The sequence below is a fragment of the Globicephala melas genome, chromosome 15 (genome assembly GCF_963455315.2).
Source record: "Globicephala melas chromosome 15, mGloMel1.2, whole genome shotgun sequence".
NCBI classification, from domain to species: domain Eukaryota; kingdom Metazoa; phylum Chordata; class Mammalia; order Artiodactyla; family Delphinidae; genus Globicephala; species Globicephala melas.
In genome coordinates this window covers 59,002,155-59,028,979 of record NC_083328.1, presented here as the reverse complement: position 1 = coordinate 59,028,979, position 26,825 = coordinate 59,002,155, and the positions used below count along the sequence as shown (strand labels likewise).

At 52.9% G+C, this 26,825-nt stretch overlaps 1 protein-coding gene across 1 annotated transcript in view; it reads right to left on the bottom strand.

Moving 5' to 3' along the window:
• Positions 1–416: 416 nt before the first annotated feature.
• Positions 417–26,825, bottom strand: part of ANGPT4 (angiopoietin 4) — a 43,015-nt gene continuing 16,606 nt past the window's right edge. The window contains exons 2-9 of the mRNA XM_060284719.1: positions 23,448–23,603; positions 21,881–22,002; positions 18,894–19,126; positions 15,108–15,223; positions 12,173–12,274; positions 10,466–10,632; positions 5,271–5,401; positions 417–4,303 (exon numbers count right to left, since the gene is read on the bottom strand). Of these exons, the coding sequence (XP_060140702.1) occupies positions 4,143–4,303; positions 5,271–5,401; positions 10,466–10,632; positions 12,173–12,274; positions 15,108–15,223; positions 18,894–19,126; positions 21,881–22,002; positions 23,448–23,603 (1,188 nt within the window). The 3' untranslated portion in view covers positions 417–4,142. The remainder of the gene's footprint in view (positions 4,304–5,270; positions 5,402–10,465; positions 10,633–12,172; positions 12,275–15,107; positions 15,224–18,893; positions 19,127–21,880; positions 22,003–23,447; positions 23,604–26,825) is intronic.

Below are 26,825 nucleotides of genomic sequence, written 5' to 3'. Positions count from 1 at the left end.
ATGAATAAATACATGAGTGAATGTGCCAGGCCTGGATGTCCACCACTGCACTGAATTTGCACGACTTCCCCATGACTAGAGCACAGTCTCTGCATTGTGCAGATGTGGAAAGTGAGGCTCAGAGAGGTCCCACAGGGGAGGGTGGGAATGTGTTGGATGTTAAAGGTCATTGGACTTCCCTGCCCTCAGGACACAGGCAACAGCAGCTCACAGGCCACATTACACGTTAATCTAACACAAGAAAGTAACACATTTTTGCTGGATGTGGCCTGGACCAGATTCCATTCACAGAAGGGCTGCTCCATCAAAAGATGCTGATGCTGCTGTTGCCAAGGCAACACTGTTAGCTTTCCGAAGCACCTTCAGTGAGAGAGGTGAAGGCCCAGATGGACACTGGGGGGGGCAGGGGGGGGAAGTCTGGAAAAAGGGATTAAATCACCCAGCCAGCAGGACAAACCATCCTGATGCTGACTTATCCCCTGCCCCCTGCAAAGGGCCACCTCCTACCCCATCCATGATTGTTGTCTCTAGGCTGTGCTCAGTGAACTCTCTCCCCCAGTGTGGCAACTGCCTTTGCTGCGAACGTGCAGAGATCGTGGGAAGAATGCATTCTGCCTGCCTGGCTCCATCGGGACCTACCAGGTGCCAGTGGGAAAGACAGATTAGTCTTGGAAAACTTTCCAGAAAGTTCCTTCAGCCCTTGATATAGGTGGAGGGGACACCACTCCAGCATTTTTGTGGTCGGTGCCAAGGTGCCTCCAGAGAGCTCTGGACGAGGGAGGCAGCTGATAGGTGCAAGTGCACTGGAGGTGGTGACTGGCTGTGCCTCTCGGATGAAACTTTCCCTCTCTGAGTTCTAATTTCTTCATTACTAAAATGGGGGAACGCTGGTCTGATTCAGGGAGAGGGGACAAGGATTCTACATAGGAACCTGCAGATGTAGGTATCTCAGAAGCCGGTTCCTGCAAGCGGTGGCCTCCAGGAGACCCACCCAAGGCCAAGACCTCACCAGCCAGGCCCCCTAGGGCCTTGTGCACCCAGAATCCTTTAGCTGTTCATGTCTGCAGCCACGGTGAGTCAGCGTTGCTCTCTTTTAGATGTTTGTGGGTGCTCCATCCTTACAGCACAGATGAGAACTGGAGGCTTAGAGAGGGCAGGGGCTCTGCTCCAGTGACAGAGCCTGTACTGCGAACCAGGGTCTGACACCTCTGGGCAGAACACAGCAGTGTCCTTGATAGTCTGGGGCAAACCAGGGATTAGCTGGAGCCTGAGGGGCAGGCCTTGGGGGCAGGGAGGCTAGGAGAAGAGGCAGAGATGGAGATAAGAGAGATGGGAGTCTGAGAGATGGAAAGAGAAAAAGTGAACCTCTGTTCTTGCCTGCCCAGCATCCCTGCTTCCTAAAGTGGCTCCTTAGTTTCCCCAAGGCCAGTCCACACTACTTGGAGGGAACTAACTCCACCCCCTGGTTCCAGGCATGATAGTGTGACCCAGGTCTCGTCAACCAGAATCACAGTGATAAGCACAGGGATGGACACAGAACCAGTCCTGGCTGGAAGGAATCCTGCCTTTGCTGGAATCCCTGGGACAGGGGAGCTTTCTGTCTGAAGGATGCTGAGCAGGCAGGCCACAACCCTGGGGCTGCTGGAGCCATCTTTCAGGAGAGAACGTGACTGAGAATGAGGTCAGCATGGTGGAGGGCAAGTCTGAGAGGTGGAGAGGGACATCACTTGAGCACCTGGATCTAACCACATCTGAGTCCATCCCTAGACTCCCTGTATGTGAGTCAATCCATTCCTCAGGATAAGGTTTCTATCCCTTGCACTTGAGAGTCCTGGCACAGAGAAGGAAGGAAAGTAAGAAGGAAGGATGGATATTTTAAAGAACAGGTGTGTGAGCGTTACCCAAATCGGCTTCTTGGTCTTCTCAGACAACTGGAGTGCAGACAGGGATTTGGGACTTCACCCCACCCAGAGGAGCTCTGTTCCCGGGGCACACAGCATTGCCTACACACTTGTAGCACAAAAATAAATGCTGTAGATACAAAAATAAAATGCTTACCTTCCCTGGGTCCAGAAGAAGGGGTGGCATGCGCTAGGGGGCCGATTTCTCCACCCCATGCACCTCTTTGGGAACTAACATTTATTAGGCACCTGTTTCATGCCAGGCTCTGTTAAGAAGTTGCAATACAAGGTCTCATTTCCTCCTGCCCCATCACAGCAAGGAGGGAATATCACCATCTCCATTTCACAGACCAGACGATTGAGGCCTTGAGAGGCTGAGCCACTGGCTTCAAGTTCAAGAGCTGCAGCAGGGCTGTCTGACTCCTAAGTCCTGCCGACAGCACCACACTGTACACCGTAGACACTGAATAAAGGCTGGCCGAGCAAATGCTGGGTAGGGCGGTGTCAGCCTCCTGGGCAGCCACCTGCCCCTAAGTACTTTTCCCTCCTGCCTGAAGTCACCATTAGCAACCACATCCTTTGGATTCCCTGAAGGAGATCAGCATTAATCTGTGCTGGGTTTAATCAGTGGATTGGCCGAGGTGGGACCCAGGGGAGGGGGCAGAGCCCAGTGGGATGAAGGTGCCCCATTTCCACCGTGCAGCCCCATCCAGGAGAAAACCTTCTGAAGACAGAGGTGCAACCTGGCGGTAGGGCAGGTCGGCCGTGGGCTGAGTCCGGGTGTTGGCTGAGGACGACAGGACTTTGGTGGCCTCATCAGGTCTGAGGAGGGTGACACAGTAATGGGACTGGGTGGCAGAGTGGCTGTGGCCCCTCTCTGAAAAAAGTTCATGAGAAGCCCGTGGTCTCCCAGACTCAGCAAAGGCCCAGTCTCCATGGAGCCCTAGCTGCAGCATCACTGTTGGACAAGGCAAGAGGAGGCTAGGGGCTCTGCCTTGGAGGCGGGAGGGATCTGGACCCAGCTATTGGTGTCCTGTTCGAGGCAGAGTGGGCCCCAAGAGCCCCTGAACTTGAGCTGGTATGAGCTGGGGTCACACGGAGTGCTGAGGGCAGCCCCCGGACAGAGATCTGGCTTCCTACGGACAGAGAAGCCTTGGAGCACAGACAGGAAACTTAGTTATAGACCCTTCTTCAGCGACGGTGTATCTGTTTTAACCCAAAGGTTCCTTCCAGTTGTTTTTAGCGGCTGAGAATGTCACTGTGGCCCTCGTAGCTAGAAATGGTGAAAGCAGCTGAGGCTGGGGATAGTGACCTGGGGTTTCAGCTCATGACATATGAGGACCAGCTTTTTCCAAGGGTATCCACAGCCCTGAGAGATGCTCTGGGATAATCAGGGCCCATTTTCAAATAAATAAATTTGGGGAAAGCTGCCTACTCTAGCCCTTTCATGGGCAGTCACTAAGCACATGACCACACTAATGGCCCTGACAAGGCCTGCAGCTAAGAATGCCGGTTCACGTTGATTTAACCTGGTGTTTCCCTCCCTCACTTGACCACAGGTACTTTTAGAGGGGAGTCCTAGTTATTCTCTCTGGAATATATTCTAGGACATTCAAGGGGTAAAGGAATCCCTCTTAGATCTCCTGGAGCCCCTGAGAAACCACATCTGAGCTTTAGATGCTGGGGCCTAGGAGTGGTGGACAATGTGGGCGGAAATAACTCCCGTTATAGGGTGGATGCAGCTCCTTCAGTCCTGAACAGAAAGTTCAAGGACATCTCAAGGCTGAGAAAGCTTGGAACAAGAGATGGCCTTCCCAACAACCCAGGGACAGACTCTGGGCCTCCATCTGGGCAGTTTCCCGCCTGTAAATACCTTTCCGCCTGCCTCACATCCCACCACTAGTCGTGTATTCCTTTGAGGAGCCCAGTTAAATCTGTTCTCAGCTCATCCAGGGTACTGCGACCCTCAAGCTGGCCGGAGGGCCCTGCAGGAGGCAGGAGAGAAGAGGAAATAGGGACAATGAAGAGGCAGGAACCCCCAAACACCCACCATTTCACAACTTGAGGGAAAAAGGGAGGGAGGTGACTCTTCTGGACTCCTGGGGTAAGGAGGGCTGGCTCAGGGGACCCAGGGTGTCCAGGACGAGGTCCTGGCGTTGTGTCCTGTGTTTGGGTCCAGCTTGTTCAGAGGATACCACATCCAGGTCCTCCTGCGGGGCCAGCCTCCAGGAGGGCTGCTCCTTAGATGTCTGTGGGACGCACCATCATGCGAGTAGAACGCAGCGAGTAGCTGGGGCCTTGGAAGTAGTGCCAGCGGATGCCGTTGAGCTTGCGCACGTGGTGGCGGGCCGGGTAGTAGATGCCATTGAGGTTTGAGAGGCCGCAGGCATCAAACCACCATCCTGGTGGAGGGGGAGTTAGAGGCTCTGGGGATGTGGAAGCCCAGCCAGTGGGGGAGGGCAGCCCCCTACCCCGAAGATGAATCAGGGCTGGTGGCTCCTCTGGGAAGCCAGCTTGCTGGAGACGGGGCTGGGTGGGAACGGGCATTGGCTGGTGGGGGAGGGAGGCTCCCAGACCCGCCGCTCAGTATGGGGCCTCCAGAGGCAGTGCACTCATGTCTGTCTCTCTGTGTCTCTCTCTGATCTCTCTGTCTCTCTTTGCTCTCCCTTACCCTACCTTTCTGGGTCTCTCTGTCTTTCACACACTTTGTCCATCTGTCTTTCTGTGGTCTGCGTTTCTCTCTCCATCTATCCCTCTGTACTTCCCTCTGTCCCCGTGTAGCTCTGTGCCCAGCACTCTGTCTGTCCATCCTGATGTCTCTCTCGTCTCCATCTGTCCCTGTCTCTGTGTCTCTGGAGGTCTCCTCTGATCTCTGTCCTTCCCATTCTGTCTCTCACTCCTCATCTCCCACTCTCTGATGTCTCTCCCCACAGAAAACACTGCCTAAGCCAGAGTTGGTGGGCAGCTGCCCCTCTGCCCTCCACCCAGGTCTCCCGCCTCCGGATCCTGCTTGGCCCGGGAGGAGGGTTGGGGAGGAAGTCTCAGGCCTGGGGTTGGGGCAGATTAGGCATTGTACCCCCCTAGGGTGCACCCTGGGCCCCGCTCTCAGTGCTTCTCAGAGGTCTCAGAGGAGAACTGGTGATGCCAGCTTTAGGAGGAGGTGAGACCTTGGAGGGGACGTCAAGGAGCCTGTCGGGGGGAACGTATGGATGAGGGACGGCCAGGCCAGCCCATGGGTGAGCGAGACCCTGACCTGCACCCACTTCTTGACGGCACCTGGCTGCACAAGGACCCGAGTGGGGAGGGGATGGGCGTATTCAGCCAGGCGTGCCTGTGGGGAGGTGGGGCTTCACCCCGCCCTGCACCCACCTCCGGACAGCATCTGGGCGCACTTGCAGAGGCAGTTGTCGTTGTCTGCGTCGCGGGTGCTGAAGTTGGTGCCCTGCAGGACCAGGCTGCTCTGGCGCCCCGCCGAGCCGCTGTACCCACTCAGGGAAAGCCTGGAGGCCACCCGGAGGTGGTGATGGGAGAGGGGCCCAGAGTCAGGTTGGGGGTGGTTGCGGAAGGGGTTCCCCTCCGGTTGTGCTGAGGCATCTCCCCTCCCTGTCTGCTGCCTGCAGGGACAGAGTGCCCACCCCGTGCCAGGCCTCCCTCAGCTGGCTGAACCTGAGTCTTGGCCAGTGGTGAGAATGATCGTGACAATAATAATGAGGACCACAGCTAACATTTTTTTGAACATCTACTATGTGCCAGGCATTGTTTAAAGCACTTTACATGGGTTAATTCATTCTCATTTAATCCTCAAAATACCTTAGTATTCCCATTTTACAGACGAGGAAACAGAGCTCCCAAGAGCCCCAGGAGCCTGCCTGAGATCTCAGAACGAATGAGGGTGAGAGACAGATCCCAGCCCCATCTGGCCTGACTCGGGAGCTGTGTGCATCACCTTCCCAGCTGACCATCCGGCAACCCCAGCCCTATCACACCTTACGCCCACCCACGCCCTCCGGGAAGCCTTCCTTGACCACAGCAGCCCACATGGATCAGGGCCCTGAGGCACCCCCAGCCCTGTGACCTCCACCCCTGCAGCCAGCTGGGGAGGGTTTCTATTTCTCGGTCAGGTTATGAGGCCCTGGCGGGCACATCCAGGCCTTTGTGGTGATTACGACCACAAGTTCTGGGGGTAAAACGCCTGGATTCAAATCCCAGCTGTGCCGCTCGTCAGCTGTGTGGCCTTGGGCAGATTGCTTCGCCTCTCAGCTTCAGTTTCTTCATCTGTTAAGACGGTAACGATAGTATATTAACCGTCATGGTGATGGGGTGACCTCGGCGTGTGACAGGTGCAGGGCAGCACTGGCACACAGTAAGTGCCTGGCACGTTCGGTGCTTGTGGACTCGTCCCATCCTGTCCCCGTGTTCCCAGCCCGTGTGCATGGCTGGCACAGGCTTCCACTGAGCCTGGCAGGAGAGAGTGTTGGGGGCTTGTAGCAGGGCAGGGGCTGCACTGGCAGCTGAGGCGGGAGCCAGTTTGGGAGCAACAGAAGGTCCTACGGGTGGAGGCAAGTGGACACCAGATGCAGCCGGGGCAGCTCGGGGAAGCCCTGGCTCCCCAGGGCAGGGCCTGCGAGATGCCCCCATTGGGATCCAGAGGAAATGTGGGGCCTGGGCATGAGGCCACCTCAGTCCCTGCATCTACCACCTGTGTTCTCTGTCTGTGGTGAGGGCAGGGCTGGCTCAGGGTGGCCAGCCGTGAAGCCTTAACTGTGCCCCTAAATATGCCACCCTGGGCTTGCATGAGTGGCGTTGCAAATCCCCCGCCAAGAGGCCCACCTGGCCAGGGGCTCCCTGGGGTGGGGACAGGCTGGCCGGCCCACCCGCTTATATGGTCCCAGCTTCTCCTTGTGGCCATTGAGGGCTCCATTTGAGGGCTCAGTCATGTCAGTTCAAGGCCAGGCTCGGGACTCAGGCTAAAGTTTGGGGTCACCTTTAGTCTGGGGCTGGGTGGAATCAGTGCTGGACAAAGCCGAATGATCTCATGGGGTCACTGTGGCAGCACTGGCCCCAAGTCCTCAGCCTCCCTTCCCCTCCTCTCTGGGAGCCAGAAGGGGGATCTGCGATCTCTAAGGGACCCTCAAGTCATGAGCCGGGAAGCCCCAGTTGACCCATTGCTCAGATGCACTTTGGACATAATCATGGCTCAGGTCTGGGGAACACAAACATACACACGAGTCCTTGGACACCCCCAATTGAGACACACGAGGTGCGTGAGCCTGTGTCTGAGGCCGTGAGCATCCGGATACAAGTCTCTGTGCCTGCGTGTTCATGTGTGCGTTTAAGTTTGTGCGGCAATCTCTATGGTGGGTCTGAGTGTGCGCTCTGGAATATGTCTTTGTGCCTGAGATTGTGTGCGTGTTTACCTGAGAGGGCTTCTCTGAGGCACGTTTGCACACGTCCCTGGGTGTGTGTCTGTGCTTGTTTGTGTGGCTGTGGCACTTGTGTGAGTCTGTGCCCTGAAGGTTCAAGTGTGTACCCCAGGGGTACATGTGCATGTGCGTCTGTGCGTGTCCCTGTATATCTCTGTGTGTATCTGGTGCTTGTTGCTGGGTCTGGGTGTGTGGGCACCTCTGGAAGGCCTGTGCCTGTGTCTTGTCTGTGCCTCCCCCATCCCGCTCCGTGGGCCGCTTCTCTGCAGTCTTATGCATGCACCCCAGCTGGGCTCCAGAGGGTTCCCATTATTGTGTCTGACAAATAAGGGTGCCCCTCCCACCCCGATGCCCACGCTCCAGCTTCTGCCTGCCCAGGTTTCGCCACCTCTAGGCTTCCCTATGGGGATCCACCCCACCTCACCAGGCAGCTGACGCTGTACGGTGGGGACCCAGGGACGGCACCTGTTTCTGTCACTCTCCTCTTAGCCCTCCTCTGGCAGTTTCCAGGTCCCTATGTGTTTTCCAGGATCTTCCAGGCTTTTCCTGAATGAGCAGGGCCTATTCCTTACGATCCCCGGAGCCCTTGAAAGAGCCTTGCTCAGGTTTGGGGTTTCTGTGGCCAGCTGCATGTCAACTCTTCTTTCTGCCTTCTTTTCAGAATCTCCCCGCTGCCTGAGGAGCCCTTTCTATCCTCTCTCTGTCTGCAGAATGCCTACTCTTCATAGGCACCACCTCCTCCAGGGAGCCCTCCCCGATAGCGCAAGCATCTCTATGCCCTTGTGCTTTCCCCTTAGGTAGCTCCTGTCTTCTTGGGGGTGTGGGTTTGCTTGTGGACACACTCACCCTCAGACACACACGACACGCTGGACTGTGAACAACTTTGAGGGGTAGAGCGCAGGTCTGATTCTTCCACAAATGACCAGAACCAGCCCATGCCTGGCACAGAGCAAGTGTTCAATATATCATTATTATTATTTAGGACTCTGCAAAGGGTCACATAGATGTGGGCCCTTTGAAGCCTGAGCATAACAGTCTGGAACCATGGGCAGGGAGCTCTCCATGTCTCAGATAAAAAGCCAGAGGGAGCGCATCAGATTCACAGAGGGGAGCACAGCAAGGGGTTCCAAATGTAACATACATGTACATGCTTGTATAAATGGACATAAATAATTGAGATATACATAGATGCAGAAATATTATATTTCTGTCTTTGAATATATCGTTTGTATATCTCTAAAATTTATGTAACACTTACCACATGCTGTGCGTTTCCTGCAGATCATCTCAATTATGACACAGATACTATATTTTACAGATGAGGAGACTGAGGCACAGAGAGGTAAGTAACTTGTCTAAGGCCATGAATCCAACGAGTGATAGAGTCAGGGTTCACACCCAGGCAAGCCGGCTCCAGGGCCACGTTCTTTAGCACAATGAGATACTTTTCCCGATGTTTCTTGCGCAAGAAAAATGGCAGATCCTGGACTTAGGGCCAGAGAAGCTGCTGCCCAAGAATTGGGTCATGGAGCTGAGGTTTAACTGTTACTTGTGTAGGAAAGGGAGGCTCCCCCAGCTTCCTGTTATGCACTTACCATGTCCCAGGCACTGGAGATGGGAACAGCAGTGAGCTTGCCCAGAGCAGTCCAGCCAAGTGTGTGAAGGGCTGGCTTGGGGACAGTAATTATAATGTTATAATATAATTTGCTGAACATATACTAAGTGCCAGCACTAATGCTCTACGTGTGGTATCTCATTCAAGCTTCACAACACTTCAGATGAGGTAGGCACACCTATGGCCCCCATTTTGCAGATGAGAAGGTGAAGGGACTTGCTCAGGGTCGCTCAGGGAGAGAGGGATGAAGTCAGGATTTAAGCCTTGGCTTTGGTGGTCAGCAGCTTAAAGAGGAGTCAGCAGGACGTTGTGGCTACTCACTGTTCCGCTTAGGGAGTCGGAGGCATCCAGCTGGGCCCCGCCTTGCCCAGAGCCGGGGATGTTTCATTCAGCTCTAGACATTGCACTTGAAGGAGGAACATTATCAGACTGGGTTGGGTCCCACAGAGGGGATGTCAGAACCAGCTAGCTGGAGGAACCAGGGGCATTTACTAGAGGGGTTGGGGACCCATCACCGGGAAGCCCTCAGAGGTGGAATTAGGCATACAATGCAGGCGGACAGAGAGTCATCAGAGATTCTTTGGGAGGAAGTGACCTCCCATCAGTGAAGGCATTCCAGCATGGCTGGATGATGAATGTGGCTGTGGAGGAGATTCTAGCATCATGTGAAGAACCAGATGACATGTGAGGTCCTTTGCGGCCCTAGAGCATGAGTCTATGAATTCAATTCTGTCCTGGTTCCAAGCTAGCTTATCTTTAAGATCCTTGAGTTTCTGAGAGACGTAACATCATGTAGGAGAAACACCATGAGTTTTGGCAGCAAAACTGAATTCAGAACCAGGCCCTACCTGTTTTGTAACTTTGGGCAGGGGACTTAAGCTCTGTGTCTCAGTTCCCACATCGCTAAAGCAGGTACAACAATGCTTACCTCAGAAGGTTGTGGGGAGGATTAAATGGAGTCATTTGCCTGGAACATAATAGGTGCTCAAGAAATGTTCATTCCTTTTCCTGAACAGAGCCAAGAACCAGGCTGAGGGAGGGGTGAGAGACCATGATGATTTTCTAGTGGGCTCATATTTAAGCCCATCCTGTGGTTAAGAAGCAGAGGTACAGAGAAGCCCACTTGACTTGCCTGAGTTCACACACTGAGCTGGAGCAGAGCCAGAATGAGCCCAGTTCCCCTGATTCCCAGCCTGAAATTTCCACCTCACCCCACAGCATAGGACAGGCTGGGAAAGTCACCTCCCCACTTCTGGGCCTCTGTAAAATGATTGCCTCGGGGTGACTGACCTTGGAAGGCCCCTTCCTGTTCCTGGCATGGCAGTGTCAGCGACATTCTCTCCACCCCACCCAGTGGCCAGGATGTGCTGAGTGCTAACCAGCCGTCTCCAGATCCCATGACGTGCGCCCAAACGGGGGACAGATGGCAGGAACTGGAGACGCCCAGGGACTGACCGCTGGTTCATACTCTGTGGCCACTAGCCCAGGGCTCCCAGCCCACCCATGAGCCTGGGCCCCAAGCCCACCTGTACAGCTGCCCCTCGCTGCCCAGCTGGAAATGCTCATACTGGGCGTAGGCCTCGTTGCCTTCCCAATCTTGCAGCTCCACGCGCAGAGAGTACGCTGCCCTGCTGGTGAGCTGGTGCACCACCTCGTTACCTAACCAGTGCTCCCCGGCTGGGTTGCCAAAGCCCTGGGGAAGAGGAGAATGGGGGTAGGCTGCATGCCGAGGAGGAAGGCTACACCTCTGGTTAAGGAGCTGGGCTGGGCCGGGCTCTGGGGACACTTACCCAAAACCATTTTGCTAGGAGCTCCCCAACTCCTAGAGCAAAAAGACTAAGACTTTTGTGAATGTAAAAGCCTGTTAAAAATAATTGAAATCACATGAATCATAATTGAAATCTATGAAGTTCAAGAACAGGCAAAAAAACAGAAGTCTGTGGTGGTAGGAGTCAGAATAGCTACTACCTTTAGGGGAGTCTTGACTTGGAGGGGACACAAGGAGGGTTTCTGGGGTGCTGGAAGTGTTGTGTATCTAGCTTTGAATGGTGGTCACATGGGTGAATACATATGTGAAAATTCACTGAGTCTTACACTTCAGATTTGTGCACTTAGCTACATGAATATTACATCTCAATTAAAAAATTAAATCAGCTGCATAAGTGGTAGAGCCAACATTGTTCAGTGACATGGCAGCCACTGCAAAATTTCAGTGACATAGGAATGTAAAGCTAAGAGCATTGGGAGTCACCAGTGTCCCAGAGTGACACGTGACCAATGCCCTTGGGCAGAACAGTAATTCAGCACCGAGGACAGGGCACACCTAAGCCCCACTCCCCATTTTAGTCATGCTGTACCCCTTATTAGCCTAATGGTTAATATCCAGCAGTCTTTTGCGTATTTCTGCTTCTGAGCACCCTCTTTCTCTTTGCCATTTGAGTGATTCTTTAAAACCCAATTGGTTCAAGAACAGTCATAGATTAATTTGGTGCTTTTTAAAAAGTATTTATCAAATGAACAGCAAGCAGACACACAAAAAATAGTATTGTATTTCTGTGTAGCTTTTTCTATTTCTTTTGCTCTTAATAACTTTAAGAGCTTTTGAGTCAGCTTGCCAAAAATCCTTTATCCAAAATTTAATTAAAAAATTGAAAGACGATCAGGCACTATTCCTCGTCTTGTAAAATGCATGGGGTCTTTAAGCCAGCAATTCTGAATTTACATCTCTCCTGCAGATGTAGTCATGTATGTGTGCTAAGACAAAGACATTCATTTAAGCGATGCAGCCAGGGGTGAGTAAGCCAGCAATTCTGAATTAAAAAAATCTCTCCTGCAGATGTAGTCATGTATGTGTGCTAAGGCAAAGACATTCATTTAAGCAATGCAGCCAGGGGTGAGCAGCGGAGATCACTTTTTTCTCTTCCCTTTTTTGTATTCTTTAAAAATTTTTAGCAAGGTATATGTATTATCTTTTCCAAAAATTAAAACAAAATAAAACTTAAACTTTCATTCTTAGGATATATGTCAGGACTTGCAAAAAGAGGGTTCAATTTCGGGTGATGGAGTCCCCGATAGCATACTTGCACTGGCCAAATCTCTTTGAAGGCAGTTGGTTTAGGTGGGCTGAGTTATTTTCTGAGAAGGGTCGGGGACAAACCAGACCCCTGCCCACAACCCACTTCCTGCCCCAGGTTTCAGGGCTAACAAGCTCCTCCCCAGGGCAGAAATGTTACCTGTTTGTAATCCTTCCAGTTCCGTTGGAAATTCATGCTGCCATTCTCACGGCGCTGGATGAGGGTCCACCCACCTCCACTGGCCTCCATGTCACAGAATACCTGGAGGAAATTGGGGAGGTGGGAAGTTGGAAGCCCCAGGAGGCAGCCAGAAGCCAGGTCTGGGCCAGCCCGAGGGTGATTTGGCTGACAGAACCTCACAGAGCAACAGGTGAGCTTGGTGGTCCAGGGCCTCCCAAGGATCCAGGTCCGAATCCCCCACCCGTTGTCTTCATTTGTCTGAAACGGTGGGCAAGTGATGTCCTCCCGGAGCCTTCTTTTCCTCAGTTGTAAAATGGGGATGTTAATACCTTAACCTTTTTGTGCCTCAGTGTCTCATCTGCACACTGGGATTGTTGTGAAAATTAAATGAGATGAGTCATCCACCAAAAGAACAGAGCCTTTCACTCGCTGTTATTGCAGGGTTGCTGTAAGAATTAAATGCCAAGAGATGTAAAGTGCTTGGCACATGGTGTAGACTCAGGAAATGTTATTACAGGGGTTCCCTGGTGGCCTAATGGTTAGGATTCTGTGCTTTCATTGTGGAAGCCCAGGTTCGATCCCTGGTTGGGAAACCATCCTGCATGCCGGGCGGCATGGCCAAAATACAAAAAAAAAAAAAAAAAAGGAAATGTTATTACATTCAGCAGATAAATGTTTTCTGAGCATTTACTAGGTGCCAGGTTCCATTCAAGGCATGGGGAATGCCCATATGGATAAGACAGAATGATTCTTTCTTTCAAACAGCTTACCATCCACCACAATCACATCTCTCAGTTTAACTTTTGTTCACATGTTATTTTTTCCAGCCAGCTCAGTACATTTCAATGTTTGATGAGGAAACACTTGGTGCCTGCCCCTGTACTAGGTGAATCAGAGACAAATCAGAGATAAATTAACCCCCAGGGCTGGCTTGGTCTGGAGGAGGCTAGCGGACTGATAGGGCTAGGTCTGATAGGGCTAGCAGACTATTGAATAGGAACATTTGGCCAGCTACAAAGAGAGTTCCCAAGAAGGAGTCATGGGGCAATCCTGGAAAGCTTCCCAGGGGAGGTGGCATTGGAACAAGGCTTTGGATGATGATATGCCTGCCAGACAGAGATCAGTGGGAATAGTGTTTCCAGTGGAGGGAGCAGGAGTAAAGGCTCTGAGATGGTGAAGGTCTGCTCAGGGAGAGAAGACAGTGGCATCTGTTGTGAGGGTAGCAGAAGTTGCAGGAAGGGAAACTGAGGCCCAGAGAAGGGAAGGGACTTGCTCAAGGCAAATGAGTCAAAAGTAAAGCTGAGGTTTGAGCCCAGATCTCTTGCCTCCCAGGCCAGCTCTTCCCTCTCTATCAGTGTTCCCAAATTTTAGTTATTCACGCCTTCCCAAATTCCACCATAGCTGAACTAATTTCATATAAAATATTTACTTTAAAACTGGTATCTTTCGGGCTTCTCTGGTGGCGCAGTGGTTGAGAGTCTGCCTGCCGATGCAGGGGACATGGGTTCCTGCCCCGATCCGGGAAGATCCCACATGCCACGGAGCAGCTGGGCCCGTGAGCCATGGCCACTGAGCCTGCGCGTCCGGAGCCTGTGCTCCGCAACGGGAGAGGCCACAACAGTGAGAGGCCCGCGTACCGCCAAAAACAAAAACAAAAACAAAAACAAAAAAAAAAACTGGTATCTTTCATAGAGAATGGACTTGAGGATACGGGGAGTGGGAAGGGTAAGCTGGGACGAAGTGAGAGAGTGGCATGGACATATATACACTACCAAATGTAAAATAGATAGCTAGTGGGAAGCAGCTGCATAGCACAGGGAGATCAGCTTGGTGCTTTGTGACCACCTAGAGGGGTGAGATAGGGAGGGTGGGAGGGAGACGCAAGAGGGAGGAGATATGGGGATGTATGTATATGTATAGCTGATTCACTGTGTTATACAGCAGAAACTAACACACCATTGTAAAGCAATTATACTCCAATAAAGATGTTAAAAAAAATGGTGTCTTTTTTTTTTTTACTTAAATAAATACTCAGACTAAATGCATCTTAAAAGGAAATCTTATTAGTACCATAGAGGGAAAATTAGTAACACTTGCTTTTATTCAGATAATTGTAAAAATATATATAATGAAAACAAAATAGTGTTAGAAAATTCTAGCTAAAGATTGAGGGCCTGATCTCTCTTTGTTAAAAGGGGATTTAGCAGGTGTGTGAGAACTGTTGAAGATAATCTGAGCCATCCTCCTTGATATATTCAGCTGGGTTGAAAGAAAACTGAAAAGGGAATATGAAGTGGGAAGACTGGCTAGTTGTTCTCCAAACTCTTCCACTTCTGGGCCTGGCCCCCAAACCCTCCCTCCTGACATCCACATTTTCCCTTGACTGCCCTCCCCCCACACATCTGATAACTGGGCCTCAAAGTTCTGGGTAAGCTTGGGAGCCACTCACTGAAGACGGTGGAGCTTCCATCGGCCCCAGTCTCTAATTTCCCACATAAAGCAAGCTCCCACACCTACCTTCAGCTGGACTGTAGGTAGACTAGAAATAAACTTCTTTGTGTTAAGCCCCTGGAACTGAAGTTCTTGCAGGTTTGTTTGCTGTACCAGCCAGCATTATCTGAGCCAACACAGAACCATTTATTGCTATTCCAACTTAAAAGCATCCCAGGAAAACATGCTGGAGAAGGATGCATTGCCAGCTTTGGGAACTTCTGCTTTAACCGCATGATCTGATCCCTGAATGCGTGGGGGCTCCAGAGGGTAGGGTCACCCCCACCTTCTCTGGAATCTCAGCTGTTGGACAAGACCTGGAGGTGACGTTGGTGGGGGCAGGGCGGGGTGGGGTGGAGGGTTGTCTGCGAGTCTTCTGGCTCAGCACCCTCTGACAGCCTCAGCCCTCCGGGAACCCCCTAACCTTTCTGGGCTCTGTCACATTGGCCACATGGATGGTGTAGATGCCACTGGCATTGGCTCCGGAGCGCTGGATCTCTGCACAGTCCTGGAACACCTGCTCAGCTGCCCTCATGGAGGCTGCAATGGGACAAGGTAAAAACAATTGGAAGTGAGCTCAGGAGAGAGGGAAGGGGTCAGGTGGGCACTCCCATCTGCTCTGTGCCAGGTTCTGGGCTGGGAGGCGTTGGGGATAGGGAGAGGTAGTGGACCCTGGAAGGTTTCGTAGAGGAGCTGACAGTGAGCTGGGACCTGGAGGAGGAGCAGAGGCCTCCCAGGTGGAGAAGGGGCGAGTGTCTCAGGCAGAGGGAACAGCATACGCACGGGCTCCAAGGCGGGAAGAGTCCTGTGTGTGCAGGGATCGGGGTGAGGTGAGGGGAATTTGGCTAAGGCCACAAAGAGGAGATGACTCCCACCCAAATCCAGAGCTAAGGCCAGAGGGAGCTCTGGCTGTTTGATGGACCAGAGAGCAACATTAAGGAAGGAGAGATGAGGCTGAGATTTCAGCCTTGAATGCCAGGCTGAGGAGCCCAGACTGTGCAGAAGAAGAGCCCTCTGGCCAGAGGATAGAACAGAGATTGGAGGGGATGAGACTCAAAGCAGGAAGGGCAGAGATGAGGCTGCTAGAGTCTTCCAGGACAGGTAATTGGGGCTTGAACTCCACTGAGGTACTTCCGCATTTCACAGACTAGGAAACTGAGGCCCAAAAGTGAGGTAACTGGCTCAAGGCCACACAGCTGGGTCGGGTGGGAGGGGTTGGGCAGGGCTTTCCCTCTCTCCAGGTCTTAGGGGGGATTTGTCCTTGGAGCTCTCTCGGGTAGGAGACCCAGGGTCCCCTCCACAGCCCACTCTACCAGCTGGATATCCCTGCAGCTCTTAGGTGGGTCTCCCTCATTATGCCCTCCCTGGGAGCTGACCTCTGGCCTTAAGGGAGAATATTAATTTAATGGCCAAATCCCACCAGGGCCCTGGAGGCCTTCAGGCTTAACCTGAAAAAAGTGACTGTTGGTAAATAAACTACAGAGGTTTCAAACACCCTCTCTGGCTCCTTTTTTGGGATCCAATTAGAGGTTTGGGCTATGATTCCACCAGAAACCAATCTGTGGGTAGGTGGGTATCCAAGGATAGGGCTAAAGTTCCAGATGGATAGGTATCCTGACCAGTGAGGAACCAGGAAGCTACCAAGGGGTGGGACTTCCTGTTTTGGCCTCATTCTTGAACCTGGATCCTGGGTCCTGGAGCTGAGGCCCTGTTGAAATGAGGCTGTTATTCCCAGATCACAAATGAAGGGACAAAGGCCCCAAATCCATCCCAGTCTGTGCACAAACATTCCCTGGGCAGGGTCTCCACGGCCCCGTCTGCCAGCCCCCTGGTCCCTGGGGAACTGGAATCTAGCCAAGCCTGGTAGGTTGCTGGCCTAGAGGCGAGCTGGGACAGGCCCAACTTTCCCAGCTAGGCAAGGGCAGAGCTAGGAGTTGGCCTCAGATTTCCAGCCACTCTTCTCAGGGTCTGTCCACTATTGTTTTCCTTAGTCAACAACAATAGCCTTAACGACAATCATAGCAATAAAAGTGAAATACCCACCATGCATTGTAGTGTTTCTTAGCCAGGTACTGTCATGGGCAGCCTGGGGCCAGGAAAAGTATTTTCAGGGAGCATAAGAGCAAGGATGGACCAGTATTGCCATGCAACATAGTCTGGCCTCAGCCTGGACCCCGCTTAATCTTTGCACCAGCTTCACCCCCTTTTGGCCCTAGGCACCAAGCTCAGCCCCTTCGAGTGTATGAACTCATCTGATGCTCTGTGCCAGAGCTCTGAGAGATAGGAGCTATTATTCCCATTTTATAGGTGAGGAAAGTCAAGGCTCTGAGATGTTAAATGACCTGTGCAAAGTGCCAGTGCTAGTAAGTGAAGGAGCCAGAGCTTGAACTCTGGTCCATTTGACTGGAGAGCCAGTACCTTTCCTACTACCCACCTCCCCTTGGGTCTCCACCACTGAGCCCATACAAGGTTGGACAAACAGACTTCGTTAACGAATGCTGCTTCTGATGCCATGCATGGGTTAGGTCTTTTCTACCTGTGTCCCCGTCCTTCTAACCTTCTGAATGCCCTGAGTTCTCCACCCCTTGCCAGCCTCCACCTGCCTAGGACAAAGCTGTGCAGAGAGGGGGTGCAGGCTTCCTGCTGGCCTTCATGGATGCCTGGTTCCTGTGCCCGTCTCCATCCAATCTTCTGTTCTACACCTGGTGACTAATCTTCCTCCAGTTTCTCCATCTAGACAGTAGGGAGAAACAACCCGTAGTGCCTCTCCCTGGTGACAGTAGGGCAGGACAGGCGTTTGGTCAAAGGGGGCCTGAGGCAAAGTCCCCTATACAACCTCTCACCCAGACTGGTGAGCAGACATTGGGCCACAGCTGGAGACAGAGTTAGCGGTGAGCCTGTGGGGAGAAGTGTTGGGCCCAGGCCCCGTGCCTTTGCTACAGGATTAATTTAGGCAGCCTCATTGCTACGGCTCTATGCACAAGCCAGTGATGGGTTCGGGTCACTCCTAATCTCATGGTTTGGAAGGTGTTCACCTCTCTTGCCTGTGGCCACCTCAGGCCTCACACCCCTATCTGGTGGGACCTGCCCAACTTAGATGGAGCCATGGTGCCATCCTCTGTCTCTAAATCGCTGCCACCCATAGTGTCTGGAATCCATCACTATTGCTTTTTGGTTTTTTTTGGCTGCATTGGGTCTTCGTCGCTGCGCGCGGGCTTTCTCTAGTTGTGGCGAGCGGGGGCTACTCTTCCTTGTGGGGCGTGGGCTTCTCATTGCGGTGGCTTCTCTTACTGTGGAGCACGGGCTCTAGGCACGTGGGCTTCAGTGGTTGCAGCACGGGCTTAGTTGCCCCACGGCATGTGGGATCTTCCCGGAGGACCAGGGATCGAACCCATGTCCCCTGCATTGGCAGGCGGATTCTTAACCTCTGGAAACTTCAGGAACACTGCTAGCAGGGCACCTAGCACATAGTAGGCACTTAACAAATATGTATTTCCTCCTCCTTCCCTCAGAGACCCACAGACGGGGGTTGGGCATCTTTTGCAAGAGACAGTTGTGGAACTCTGCTGTTCACAGCTGTATCCGCAGCACCAGCACCGGGTCTGGCGCAGTAAGTGCTTGTTGACTGAGTGATTGAAGCTGGAACTGAGTGACTGAAGTCGGTCCCATTAGAAGTGAGGGCTGGGGAGCGGGGCCGGCCATTGTCCTCCTTTCTCAGAAGCCTGGGCCACAGGTGCCTCTCCACTTCTGTTTGGCCCTCTAGGGCTTAGGGGCAGGGGGCATTAGGGTGAGAGAAGTCCTTGGGAGGCATTGAGTCCAACCTCTCCATTCTGCAGATAGGGAAACTGAGGCCTGGGGAGGGGGGCAAGCCCAAGCAAGTGAGGATGGAGGGTGGATCCTGGACGCCGGACTCCTCAGTCTGGGCTGGTGGTATCCTTCTTATTATCATCACCTCCATTAAACGCATGGGGAAACGAACGCCGGTCAAGGTCACACGTGGAGTCGGGACAAGAGTCTGGATTGGGTCCTCTTAGGACTGTTGTCGTCACCATTATTACTGCTGTTTGGTGTTATTCCTGTTTCATAGGTGGGGGCGGGGGGTGGTCTTTCCCGAGGTAGCTTCCAGGACTGGCGTGAACCGGGAGGGTAAGCGGGGTCTCCCACCCCTCTCCTCCCCTCCTCCCGCACCTGGCGGGCCCCCTTTGCTCACCCGGGCCCTGGGCCACGACGCGCACCAGGCGCTGCACCGACTCCAGCAGCTGGCTCTGCTGGCGCTGCAGGAGGCTGGAGTTGCTGCTGGCGGCGCGCAGGCTGCGCTCAAGGCCGGCGAGGGCGCCGCTTTGGCGGCCCAGCAGGCGCCGCAGCCGCTCCTTCTCGCCGCGGAGGTTGGCCAGCTCCGCCTGCTGCTGCGTCTCCAGGGCCTGCACCCGCGTCTCCAGCGCGCTGCGGGGCGGGGGCGCACAGGCGTGAACCCGCCGTCCCCACCTTGCAGTCACACTCGCGGGCTTTCCCCTGGGCCCGGGGGTGAGACTCAGACCCGCACTGAGGCTCAGAGCGGTAGCGTCCCGCCCAGGGTTACACAGCCCGGAGGTCCGTGCCCACAGATAGCACAGAGTGAGGAGGGGAGGAAAGAGAGACCTGGCATTGGAGTAAAATGGATTGGAGTCCAGTAGAGGAAAGGGGTGGGGTGGGAGGGACACAGCAGCAACCTGGTAGCCATTATCAAATCCCAAATATGCGTGCCCTTTGACCTAGCAGTCCACTTACCAGAGATAACCTCCAGGGAGCATGGGCATGAATGCCCTTTGGAGGATGGGTTGTAATAGGGAAAAACAAAACAGCCAAAATGCCAACGGCCAGGACTGGCTGAGTCTGTTCTGTTCTGGTGTCCCTGGAAATGTTCTGGAGTGGTGAAGGGGAAGGAGGCTGAGAGCATTTGCGCAGAATTGGAAAGATGCCGGGGACTTGGAGTGGGCGCCCTGGCGCATCAGTACCTCTAGTCTAACCCCACATGTGGGAAATTAAAAGAGAAAGAAAAAGGTATTAATATAAATGTAGAGGGATACTGGGGAGCTTATAGGAAAAGGCGTGGATGGACACGTGGAAGGACATAGTGGCGCCTGTGTTTCTAGCGAATGTGAAAGAAAATCCACTAAGTGCTGTTACTTCTGCAGAGCAGGTTTGAGCAGATGGGGGTGGAGAGGCAGGGGTGGGTGGAGGGGACTGACCTTCCCTTTCATTCTGCACAGGTCTCTATTGTCTGATAAGTAAGACTGTCTAATGAGCATGAGGCATTTTTGTAATGAGTTTAAAAAAAAAGAGTCTTAAAAAAGAAAGAAGCTTTTGACTCAGCTCTTGCACTTTTGGCATTTTATCCTAGAGATTTGCTCACATGTGTGTGCAATAAGATATGGGAATGTTATTCATAGCATCACTGGTTGGAATCGTAAAAGACTGGAACAACCTCAATACCCATTAACTGGGGACTGGGAAATAAATGCGGGGACAGCCACACAGTGAAACATTATGCAGCTGGAGGAAAGAACGGGCAAGTGTGTCATGCAGTTACGGAACCATCTCTAGGATAACTGAAAAAACGAGACAAAAAACCAACGTGCCGAGGAGTAGTCTGCTTCACTTGGGTTTAAAAAGGGACTGTGCATACCTATTTGCCTCTGCTGTGGGTGGGTGGGTGGCTGAGGGATAGGGGTAGGAGGGAGATGTTTTCCTATACGTGAGGCTATGCCAACCCATTCTCCAGACTAAGAAAATGAGTCCAGCCAGGGCAGGAGGAACTTTCCCTGGACCCCAAATTATGCCGCAGGAAAAGAGAGAGTTTGGGCACACTGGATTCTAGAATTTTAGCTGTCTCCATGGGCCAAGAGCTTATTGATCATATCCTCCATCTTCACTGGTCTCTAGGCACTTGGTAATTCAATTCAGAGTGATTGATAGTGTCCCAGTCCTTCCCCCCTCAGGGTGGAGAGTAAGAATAAGAAATTACACAAACTATCATTAACGGTCCTCAGGTCACAGGGAGCTGGAGGACCTTTATGCCTTTTCTTTTTTTTTTTTTTTTTTGTGGTACGCGGGCCTCTCACTGTTGTGGTCTCTCCTGTTGCGGAGCACAGGCTCTGGACGCGCAAGCTCAGCGGCCATGGCTCACGGACCCAGCCGCTCTGCGACATGTGGGATCTTCCCGGACCGGGGAACGAACCCGTGTCCCCTGCATCGGCAGGCAGACCCTCAACCACTGCGCCACCAGGGAAGCCCCTTATGCCTTATCTTGACCCACCATGTGAGCAACAGTAACATCTCGCCCTGTACACAGGGCTTGTGGCTGCTTCAGTGCCTCCTCCAGCAGCCAGACCTTGGCAGTGTTTTCTCTACTCAGCTCGAAACCAAGATGAAATCAGCTTCAGAGGTCCATGTCTCTCTGCCTTATCTGTACCCCAGGACTCTTTCTTTCTTTGTAATTTAAAGGGTGTTCCCCTTGTGTGTCTTTGCTTATAAATGCAGAGACTGTCTGCTAATGCAGAAAAGAAACTGGTCACTGTGGTTGCTTCTGGGAAGGAGAGTCGGTAGATGAGATCAGATTTATTTGTTTGCAAATAAGTAAATCAAATTAAAATGTACAGGGGAATTGTATGGTATGTAAATGGTAGTTCAATAAAGCTGTTAAAAATTTATGAAATAAATAAAGGAAGAAAGAAAAGAAGGGAAGAAAGAGAGAGGGAGAGAGAGAGGGAAAGATAGAAAGAACAGAGAAAGAATCAGCGTGTCCTGAGCCCCAGGAAAATGCCTGTCCCCTGTCCCACCCAGGACGGGATAGCCAGGCCCCACGCCTGCCTGGCTGCCAGCCGCAGGGTCCACATTCACTCTCGGCTTCAGTCTGATCCCCAGCCCTGGTTTCAGTCTTTCCCCCAGCCCTGGTCACGACCCAGCTTTAGCTCCAGCCCTAGTCCCCCAAGTGTCCCCTCACTCCAGTCTTAATCCAGGCTCCTAGCTCTGGCCCCACCCCCCAGCCCAGGCACTAGCCCAAGTCCAACTTCCGACCTCGGCCCCGGCCCGAGCCCAACCCTGGCTGGCTCTGGTGCTCACCCTTGGTCTCAAGCCCACTTGGGTCCCAGCTGGCCCTGGCCCTCAGCCCTGCTCCCAGCCCTTGTCCCTGTCCAGTGCCAGGGTGCCAGTGCCCACCTGTTGTGGCCCTGCAGCCGGTGGAGCTCGTGGCCCTGCAGCAGCAGCTGCCTCTCCAGCTTGTTGGTGGACAGTGACGTCTCCAGAAGCTGGATCTCCATTCTCGATGTCTGGTTCAGGACCTGCCCCGGCGAGTGGGGGGTGGGGGGAGGTGGGGGCCCATGTAAGCCCTGCCAGCAGCCACAACACCTGACCTTGGGCCCTGCCATTCCAGAAACTTGCTGACCTATTTCCACCTTCTCAGTATTTTCTCACTCGCTCACAGACCCTAACTGAGCTTTTGATCTGCTTCTTAAATTTACTCTTCCCCGTCACTGCATGGCAGTTCCATTCCTCCTGCTGCTCGGACCCCAGCAGGGGTCAACTTTGACCCACCCCCCCATATCTAATCCATCAGCAGGTCCCATCAGCTCCGCCTTCCAAATGGGTACCTGACCACTTCCCTGCGCTTCCCCGCCCCCACTCAGGCCCCGGCCTCCATCTCCCGCCGTACCCGGGCCAGCCTACTCACAGGGCTCTCCGCTCCTGCCCTTGCTTCCTGCAGCCCTTGGCTGCTTGGTAGTCTGAGGTAGACTTAAAAAGCAGCCCCTATGCTCTCCCTGCGGCTCCCACCTCACACGGCAGTGGCCTGCGAAGCCCTGTGATGCCATCTGCCCCCATCACCTGTCTGAGCCCACTAGTCTCCCTGGGTCACTCCAGCCATACCGGCCTCCCTGATGCTCCTGGAGCTTGCCAGCACCGTTCCACCCCTGGGCCTTTGCAGATACCATTCTCCCGGTCGGGAAGTTTCTCCCAGTAAGCCTGGCTCCAATCCTACCCTCCCAGTGGTGCCTTCCTGGCCGTACTGTCTAAACTTGCAACTCACCCCTCCCGCCGCTCCCGGCACACACTCCCCACTGATCTCGTCCATGCTAGTTTCTCCCTAGTGCTACCACCGTCTCACACACGTATGTTATTTATCCTGTTTGTTTTCTTGGTGCTCATTAGAAAGGAAGCTTCTTGGGGGTAAGGCTCCACGCCTGTTTTGTTTACTGCTGTAAACTAGAACCAGGCCCATCCAACAGTGCCTGGTACATAGTAGGGGTCAACAAACATGTGCCCATTTGTCAGTGTCTTTTCAGCCATTCACTTACCCTCTCATTTATACTCCTGTCCTCTCCTTCCCTCTCCGCTGCTCCCTGTGGCCTCCTCTTTCAGAGTCACTGGCCCCCTGAGTTCTAATGAATTGTTTATTATCCACCTTCCCCTGGAGCACTGTGAGTCCTTTGGGGGGGTGTGTGCTGCGGCATCCCCTCATCCCAGCGCCCAGCACGGACCCGGACACTGGAGTCACAGAGGCAGAAGAGCCAAACCCAGTGTCTACCCTCCCCCCTCTCCCTACCCTGGGCTCATGGCCTGGTGGGAGAACGTTTTGTAACGGGGTCATCAGGGAGGAGCCCAGGAGGCTATAGGGTCAGAGGAGGCCCTGACCTCACCCAGGGACAGGGGTCAGGGCAAGATGACTGGGGCTGTGAGCCAGCCTGGCCTGCCACAGGCCCCCCAGTGCTGCCCCCTCACCCTCCGGTACCTGAGCCTCCACGTCGGTCAGCTTGCGGGTCTGGGCGGTGGTCTGGTTCAGGAGGCTGGTGCCCAGCTCCAGCATGGTGGCTGTCTGGTTCTGGACCATGTGCTGCTGGGCCTGCGCCAGCTCCAACCTCAGGTTCATCTGGATGTACCTTTCTAGCTGTGGGGAGACAGACGGTGGGCTGGGGTCATGGGTAGGGCCTGGGGGAAGGCTCCTGTCCCTTCCATATATCCCCGTGGAAGGACATAGAGCAACCAGGGGCATCCTCCACTCAGCAGCCAGAGGGATCCTGTTAAACCTAAGTCAAATCACATTTCTCCTCTGCTCAAAACCCTCCCAGGGTTCCTGTCTCACTCAGAGGGAAAGCCAAAATCCTCTCTGACCGCAGGTTCTTTCATGACCTGGCCTCCTGCTACCACTCTGATTTCCTCTCCTTGCCTTCTCTCCCTCACTCAGCTCCAGACACACTGGCCTCTGTAACACCCTTCCAACAGAGCAAGCACACAACCACCTCAGGGCCTTTGCACATGCTGTTCCCTCTGTGTGGATCCTCCCCACTCACACACCATCTACAAGGCTCACACCCTCATGTCATTTCAGGTCTCTTCCTACCACTTATCACTCCCTGACTTCGTATTACATATTTATCTGTTTATTGCCTTTTAAAATTTACCCTTGGAATGTCAGTGCCATGAAGCAAGGGGCTTTGACTTGCTTTATCTCCATATCTAGCACAATGCTTAGCTTACAGTGGGTGCTCAAAAAAAATGTGTTCAATGAGTCGATGAAAAGGGGAAGCAGCAAGGGTCAGAGCATAGCGCCCAGCGTCATGCCCGTTACCCAGCTTCCTAGGGCTGAGTCAGTAGCAGGAAGTGGGGATGCATCTTTCCCCGTACAAGAGTTTGCAGGTCCATCAACCAAGCTGGACTTTCTATTTTCTGGCCCCCTCCATCTGTGAAATGGAGCTGAACTGGCCAGTCTCCAAGGGTTCTCCCAGCTCAGATGTTTTGGGATCTGACAAGCTAATGTTCATTTCTTTGACAGGGCAGCTCTCTTTCCCAAGAGCAGGAGAAAACTGGTGTGGTGTGAGACCAGGATCAAATTGCAAAGGTGAACAGCATGTTCTCAGGGCTCAGTGCCTGAAGGCAGAGAGCCGGTGCCCCTCCTCCACTCCCTCTCCATTTGGCACACTTGCTGGCCTCTTGCCACAGTCTCTATCCCTCAGCCCTGGCTCCTTCCCTTCTCCTGTCAGTCTTCCAGGAGGTCCAAAAGGGCAGCTCCCAGGGTCCCTGGGAAGACTGGTGCTTCCAAGAGAGAGGCAGTGACCTTGGCTGGGGGTCAGGTTCCAGCTGCTTCTTCCTTAGTCTCTTCCATCTCAAGTGTCTGCTCCCACACCTTCCTCCCTTGAGTGCTTTAGAAGGGGCATGGTCCATTGTAGTGCAATGTTAAATCCTGAAGGGGGCGCAAGTGGTGTTGATTAGAGCAGTAGTTCTAAACTTGTAGTCCTTGTGGCAGCATTGCCAGTGAGCTTGTGAGAAATGCAAGTTTCTAGGCCCCACTCCAGACCTACTGAATCAGAAATTCTGCGGAGAGGCCCAGCCAGCTGATGCTCGCTTAAGTGTGAGAACCCGTGGTGCAGAGGTCACAAAGGGGACTTGAGGACCAGGGAGACAAGTACATCCGAGCTTCTCAAGCCTTTGTCCCTTTGGCCCCTTCTTTCCTCCTCTGCACCATGAGCGCCCCACCTCCCCCAGCACACACATGTGCTCCAAGGGCTCCCAGCTAAAAATTAAAGAAAAAAAAATCCTTGACTCCACAGCCCCCTCTATCTGTGTCTCCGGTTTCTCTGCTCCCCCAAACAACAACACTTCTTGAACAAGTTGTCTCCATTTTCACCTCCATTCCCACGCTCACCTTTTCATTTTTTTATTTTTAATAAATAAATAACTAAATTAATTTTGGGGCTGTGGCATGCGGGATCTTTGTTCCCCAACCAGGGATCACCCTTGCCCCCTGCAGTGGAAGCATGGAGTCTTAACCACTGGACCACCAGGAAGTCCCCACCTTTAAAAAAAATTAATAATATTATTATGGTGTACTTCACGCACACACACAAAAGCGTAAAGAATAGTACATTAAAATGTGTGTATTTACCACACTCAAGAAAAAAATACAATCCGTATTGTTGAATCCTGTGCACCCGCCGACCTATCCCCAGCCCCAGGAGCCCCTTCACTCTTTAACGCACCTTGTTATAACCCTCCTTGACAAGCGAGGGTCAGGGGACACTTCTGTGCCCTCAGCTTACTCTCCACCTCAGCAGCAGTCAACCCATATGGCCGCTCCCTTTTTCTGGAAGTATTTCCCAGATGTACGCTCCTTGAGTTTTCCTTCTCCCCTCCTCCGTCCTTTGCCCTCCCCTCCCATCACCCCCTCTCTGAGTCCTCCTTTTTCAGGCTTCTTAGGGAGCTCTCATGAGCCCCATCCTGGGCCCTCGTCAAGGGTGTTTACGTTCTCTCCCTACGTCAAGGGTGCTTAATGGGGGACCACAGGGCCTGTGAAGAGAATTTAGGGGGTCCATGAACTTGGATGAGAGAAAAATTACATTTCTGTTCACTAACCTGTAATTAAAATTTGGTATTTCCTTCAATTATGAGCATAGGCCCCAAATCATAGCACTGTTAGTTGATTGGACAACTTCATTACCAATAGAAATCACAAATATTTTCACATCACAGCACCGATGTTACATTATCTTAAAATATGATATTGATCATCACTTCAGAAGGACAGACATTCTCAAACCCACCCCTGGATGATGTGACAACTATGGCACAGATTTAATTATTAATGTTTTGATTATAATCTCATTATCACTGGGTGTTCTTAGGCTTTTATTTTATGCATTTAAAAGTAATATTCTGGGGCTTCCCTGGTGGCGCAGTGGTTGAGGGTCCGCCTGCCAATGCAGGGGACGTGGGTTCGTGCCCCGGTCCGGGAAGATCCCACATGCCGTGGAGCGGCTGGGCCCGTGAGCCATGGCCGCTGGGCCTGCGCGTCTGGAGCCTGTGCTCCGCAACGGGAGAGGCCACAACAGTGAGAGGCCCGCGTAATGCAAAAAAAAAAACAAAAAAGTAGTAGTCTGAAAAAGGGTCCATAAACTCCCCCCAGGACCAGATGGCAAAGTGCCCAAGGCCCCGGAGGCATCAGCGTCCTGCCACTCCAGTGGGTCCTAGGATTTCCACATCCCCCTACGTGCTGACTGCGCGGTCTCCATCCCACCCGGATTTCTCCCCTGAATGTCCCACCAGCTTGCCATCACCACCCGGGCTTCCAAAAGCATCTCAGACAGAAGCATCCAACATATAACCCTTGATTCCC